Source organism: Colossoma macropomum, unplaced genomic scaffold (assembly GCF_904425465.1).
Source record: "Colossoma macropomum unplaced genomic scaffold, Colossoma_macropomum, whole genome shotgun sequence".
NCBI lineage: Eukaryota > Metazoa > Chordata > Actinopteri > Characiformes > Serrasalmidae > Colossoma > Colossoma macropomum.
This window is the reverse complement of record NW_023494800.1, coordinates 27,931,306-27,937,809: the sequence shown is the minus strand read 5'-3', so window position 1 is coordinate 27,937,809 and position 6,504 is coordinate 27,931,306. Positions and strand designations below refer to the sequence as shown.

The 6,504-nt window shown below is 40.5% G+C and overlaps 1 protein-coding gene across 1 annotated transcript; it reads right to left on the bottom strand.

Moving 5' to 3' along the window:
- Positions 1-3,698: 3,698 nt before the first annotated feature.
- On the bottom strand, positions 3,699-6,459 carry hmgb3b (high mobility group box 3b). The gene is made up of 5 exons (XM_036587546.1): positions 6,311-6,459; positions 4,928-5,125; positions 4,698-4,837; positions 4,395-4,569; positions 3,699-4,161 (listed from the first exon to the last, which is right to left on the bottom strand). The coding sequence occupies exons 2-5, from the start codon at positions 5,075-5,077 to the stop codon at positions 4,015-4,017; spliced, it is 612 nt and encodes a 203-aa protein (XP_036443439.1). The 5' UTR covers positions 5,078-5,125; positions 6,311-6,459; the 3' UTR covers positions 3,699-4,014.
- Positions 6,460-6,504: the final 45 nt, after the last annotated feature.

The following is a 6,504-nucleotide window of genomic DNA, read 5'->3' as shown; positions in this document are numbered from 1 at the left end:
TATCAATTCCAGAGCGTGACCCCTAAAGGCAGGTGACTCACACAAGTGCTGCAGTTGAGGCTCATTATGAATTTTTTATTGTCTGAATGCTTCTTGACCTGGGGACTGTTATTTACTGGAGCTATAGGTCTTAGAATAGGCCGTTAGAATCATGTCTAGGGTCTAGGAAGACAAGTGATATTTCTGCTTGTTTTGTTCCTGTGTACAAAATGAATTTAATTAGTAGCTGTTTTAGTACATTACAATGCAAGAGCAGAGCAAGCACTTATTACAGTGCTTTTTCTGTTTTAATGCAATCAGTTCGGCCCAAACTGCTTAATGTACAGACTCCGTTCAACCTTCGTTTTGTAGCTAATGCCAGTGAGAGATGTGTAATTTTTAATTTTCATAACTTTGATATTTTAAAAAAATATTTTAGTTAAAATGTGTTCACTAGTATAATGGAATATTGAGACAGTGTGAATTCTACAGTATTAAAATCACAGCAGCTACTCCTGTATATTAAAGCAATAAGCCATGAGAGGCCATGCATTACTGCGATTTTATCACTGGGAAGGGTGTTCTTAAGAACAACGCGGCCAACATAAAATATGATTTTATAACATATGATTTTATAAAAAAGTTTGAATTAAAAATAATCAACATAAATAGGTATTCCGCCAAGAAATATAGTTCCTTTAGCGTGTGGTATCGTTCCCAAGTAACCATGGACTGCTGAATGAGGAGATGAACATTTGGTCGTCCATTGCTGTATACTGCAGCCATTTCATGAACTTCTTAACTTTTTGTTGTATGACAGTGGAACATATGCACAGTTTTTGCACTGTTTAATGCAGAAACTTTTGCTTTATACTTTTTGGTTACCAAATCAGCACGGAGTCTTATTTAGCACCAATCCAACGGCACCCCTTTTCTCCCACTGAGGGTGAATCTCAAATGACTCCCTGCTCCCTACATGGTGCACTACGTAGGAATTTAAATACTGGATCCTGCACCCCAACAGTTCATAATATGTACATAATTCCATATATACTTGGTAACTTCCACAGCTGATTATGTCATAATGGCTTTGGAGCTGATTGGCTGAGCGTCTCCTACTGCACATTGCTAGATCTAAAAATTGCATTTGAATTCTGTCACTCTCTCCTTAGAAATATATTTTCTTGCCTCGCAAGGACTGTATTTCCTTTAGGAAAGGCAAATCTAGTTTAGCATTAAATTTGTAATACATTTTTAAAAACACAAAGGGCTCGCTGCTTTGAATGTAAGCATTTAGGTAACTCTCAGTTGGTATAGAATCTTTACATTATGTGGCAGTTCTGTTAACTTAAAAAAGGTTCTCACACATCTCATTCATAAAATGAGAAGCTATTTTGGCACCTTTATTTTTAAGACTGCAGGCAGATTTTGTGTGCTTGTACTTATGAGAGAGGATTGAGAGGAGGCTAGAAGGCCAGCACCTTTCCAAAGGGGAATGAGATGAGAGCAGGGGTTTATGGGGAATGTGCTACACGGATAACTGGCTGGGAGAATGACAGAACGGCACAAGCTGCACCCTTAACCACCACAGCTATGGAATTATAGCAAGGCCTGGCTGTCTTTACCAGAGTCTGAATCCATAAAGATGTGTTTTTGGAGGAGCTATGATTCTATGCTCACAGTGAGCAGGGTCCGTCGTAACTTAGATCTACGTTCTTACTGTTCTGATCTTACTTACTTATAAATTCCTAATATGATGCAAAGAAATCATACATTGGATATATAAAAGCATTCTTGAAACACACTGACCACATGAATGACCCAATTTCACCTGATCATTTTCAATCTGGTGCAGCGGTGGAGATATGTTGTCAAGAATCTCCAAGATGTTGAAAAAAACTCAGAGCTTATGAAAGGAATATAACAGGGGTCAGATGTGCTGGTTTGAGTGGGTCAAGAAATCCAGTGCTGCAGGGTTACAAGCTCTGCAGCATGCTTTGTGCAGGCAGAATGGTCAGTCAGCCAAAAACAAAACAAACAAAAAAAAAACCCACAACCATCCACCCAGGGGCTATTGGAAAAGACTAGCTCTTTGACAAAAAAGGAGAAAGTTAGAGGTCAACAATCTATAGCTAGATAACTAGGTATGGGACCCAACAGACAGTTTAAGAAACGAAAAAACAGCTGTTGATTGCAGCCACTTAAAGAATGAACACATAAGACACTGGCAGATGAGAATGACTTTGCCTAGCCTAATAAATTCTAATTTCCTTTGCTTAACAGGTGGTGGTGGGTGGTAGGACAAGAAAATGAGAGACATTCACTGTGTATCAACATTGCTGTTCTCTGTCACATACATGCACCAATAATACCTGCGAGTATTAGACATCTGATAATGATCAAGCTCCTCTGCTGAAAGCTCTTGTGACATCTTGTGGTTCATTGCTGCTGTTGCATGAAAGTCAGGGATTCTTACATTCACACATACCAGCCACATCAGAAACAGGTCTACAATTACAGACACCCATGGATTCTCATGCTCTGCTCAATTCACTGGTAAGTCTCTGATCACAGGACCATTGTTGATAAGATATTATCTGAATGTTGGAAAAACCACCAAACTCTGCTGGACTCTTCACATGTTTTGAAGACAGTCTGAAGACACTAGATTAAACAAGTGGAATCAGGTATGCTCCAGCTCATTTTGAGTGGAAACCTGCAACCACACAGACCCTTGGAGGATAATATTGGACACCCCTGGGATACACCAACTCCATGGTCCTGGAGATCTACCTTTCTGCAGAGTCTAGTTCAGGGATTCACAACTCTGGTCCTGGAGGGCCAGCAAACTTTGGTAGTTCCCTACTCAGACACACCCACAAAACCTGGCAATTAACAGGCGAGTGAAATGAGGTGTTTGAGCAGGTAAAAAAAAAAAATCACCAAACTCTGTCAGACACTGGCCCTCCAGGACCAGAGTTGTGCACCCCTGGCCTAGTTCCAACCACAATCTGCAACACTTGCTCTAGATCATTATCGTCTTCAGAAGTTCTTGAGGCAGCTTGAAAAGAAACTCTGCAGGAAAGTAGATCTCCAGGAGGGTTGGTGACAACTGCTCCAACTATGGCAAGGTGGACCTACAAAGCAGGAGTTTCTAAAAGTGGCCAGTATATCCAATGAATACCATTAAAATAACTACTATCTAGTGCTGCACTTTAAGGGTCATGCTGAATGAATTACCCACATCATGTCTGGCACCATTAACATAACTTTATTACCATAAATATCCATACAACAGCATCAAATCAATAAGCGAACACCATTTTAATCCAAACACCACTCACGCATTTGACATTATTACATAAGTCACATCACACACACTAGATCTAAAAATGCTGTCATTTTAAATCACAGTGTTATCTAGGCATTTAAAACAACCCAAATAAATCAAAGCACAAATAAGGGCTTTATGCATCTAGAAGTGTTAAACGTTCCTCTGGGCAAAGCCAAGGCCCACACAAAAGGCTCAATAGGTCTATCCGAAATTCTCAAAAAAACACCGGACAAACAGCTTTCAATGCATTACATAGTGGAAATGTGCTGACTGCTATTCAGCCTCTGGCAAATCTTCACCAAGACTCAAAACCCTGACTTTTGCTACTCCTTTCTACCAACCTTGAATTGTGCAATTTGAAGCTGGGAGAATAGAAAAATAAAATGGAATTTCTAAGTTAAGAACCACATAGAAACACACAACCTTAAACAGCTTAACATGTATATTCTTACTCAACCATATACTTATTGCTGAATAGCAAAGACAATATACCCCTTCTTTTGCAGTACACTTAAGAGGTTGGTGGTGGGGGGAAGCATAAGCAAAACCAGTATCTGAAAATAATCTTAGCTTGCACAGATTGAGAATCCCCGTGGGTGCTAAGAGTATGGCCTTTTAGCTAGCACCTGGCAGACCTTATCTGAAATCAAACTGGCAGTGATTGTATACCTAATCTGATAACAGGATAGTTGCAAAGTCCTTTAGTCATCATCATCCTCCTCCTCTTCCTCTTCATCATCCTCATCTTCCTCATCCTCTTCGTCTTCATCGTCGTCATCTTTGGATTTTGATTTGCCTGCTGACGACCCACTGCCTGCTTTACCCTTTGCCTTGTAGTTTTTCATGTCCTGAAAGAAAGGAAAAGCTTATTTCATCTACCTCTACAGTGAAACAGCTTGGACCGTCACAAGCCACTGGCAGCTGGAGGTCACTGGTAGTCAGTAACAGTAAAAGCCATAGCCCTTAGACTCTGAACTAGGATTGCCTTGCTAAGGACACTACCATATGACCCACAGACTGAAAGGACTTTAAGCTAATCTCTGTCCATTTACATTCACAACAGAATTAGGTCAAACCTCACCTTCTGATACTTGTCCTTGAGTTTGTTGGCCTGTGAAAGGAAGGGTTGTTTCTCAGAGTCTGACATATTGTTCCACATCTCACCAAGTTTCTTGGCTACATCGCCAATACCCATGCTGGGGTTCTGAGCCTTGATACTGGGTCTGCGCTCAGCACAGAACAAGAGAAATCCCGACCTTTAAAAGAAATGAAAAGGAAAGTGCATTGATTATATTAAAAACCACAGATATCTAATGATTGCTTATTTTAAAAATGTTACTTCGTTACATATCCTCATCCTATTTACTAGCAGGAGCACACATACGGTGGCCTCCTAGGTGCATTAGGGTCCTTCTTCTTTCTGCCCCTCTTGCCTGGGTTGTAGTTCATCATTTCTTGGTCATAACGGGCCTTATCTTGCTTTGCCATGTCTTCAAATTTAGTCTTTTCTTTTGGAGACATAACCTGGAATATACAGCAGACACACTAATAAATGCAAATGATTCTATGCTTTAAATACAGCCTTTTCTTTAGCTACAAAGAAAATGCACTTACTTTCCATCTCTCAGAACACTTCTTGGAAAATTCTGCAAAATTGACAGAAACACCAGGGTTTTTCTTGTTGTGCTCCTCACGACAGGTCTTCACAAAGTAGGCATAAGCAGACATTTTGCCCTTTGGCTTTCCTGGGTCACTTTTGGCCATCTTGGAGGCTGGTTGACTTCCACTTAGACCACTTTAATATTTTTAGTCCTATAAAAGAGTTCTTTGTCAATTACAAGCAATTCAGTAGGTTAAGTTCCACAACCCTTTAAGGCAATGATTTCATGTATTATTACAACCAAAATTAGTCACCTTCACAGAACCGCCCCCAGCCTTCCAAATAAAAAAAAGAGAATAAATAAATTAAAATTACGTATACTATGCCGTCATGAAAAACTAAACTACTGCACTAACTAAACACCTTAAATAAAACGAAGACAGCGAAGCACCTGAGTTGTTGACTATGGGAATTATTCATCTTCCATTTTGTGAAATGCAAAGGCATGACAGAAACATTTACATTTAACGCCCATTAACGCCTATATAAATTATTTCCTAACCTAGCAATGCGCGAACACTTTAAACGCAACCCAAGTCTACTGTAATCTACTGTTAACCGACATAAGGTTTACAGGCAGCTATGCTTCTCCCTTCCTCTGAATAGATAGGACTCCATTCATTAAAATGGCCTCTCCAGTGCGCTCGGGAGAAAGGCTTAGGGAATGGCTAACAAAGCCTCTCACACACCCCCTTCACACGCACCGGCATGGTGGACCAAAGTCTTTTTTGCACGTTCCGGGGATTTATTAGCACGTCGAAAACGTCAGGACTCGATACGCTATGCACCGTGTATAAAAAGTAGCTGCAGAAGCAGTTTCTCCAAAAGTTTGGCCAGTCCAGCCCGCTGATAACAAAAGGCAGACTAAACCAGCCATTACTGCCGTCGGCTGTCAACTGCGTTTTAACACCTCACTGCTTTTTGAAATGAAAGCCAATAAATCGGTAAAACTACGCTATTTTCCTGTGTCAAACGAAAAACTTTTGCAATCATTTAAGGTAAAATATCATGGCCTATACCTTCTGTGAACGCAAGGTTTTTGTTTTTTTTTTACATTGCCAGCCATTTTAAAAACAATGTTCACCACACTGCGTCGTTCAAGTAGTTTTAATCGATAGAAACAATCCGTAGTTTAAAACAGCGCGCAGAATAAAAGCGCATAGGTAATCCGTTTTAAAATTATTTTATCTTAACTTCAATAATACAGAAAAAGAAACGCGCGGTAACCAATGTGCTTTAAACACAAAATGAACCAAAAGACGCCGAATGAAACGTAAAAAAAATTGCACTAAGATTCAGAGAAGTTATTTTAACCGTTATTTAGCATTTCTACTCACCGGTGTTGATCGACCAACAGCGTATCTCCACCGTGCTCTCGCTGAGACTTCACGCTTCCTTCTTGCGCAGCCTCGCGCTATCTCACCACGAGACCCTCCTGATTGGCCCGCGCCACCGCGCATTCAAAACAACCTCCACTACCGCGGATTGGCTGCAGCTTCGCGCACGGTCACAGTTCCCTATCTGTGATTGA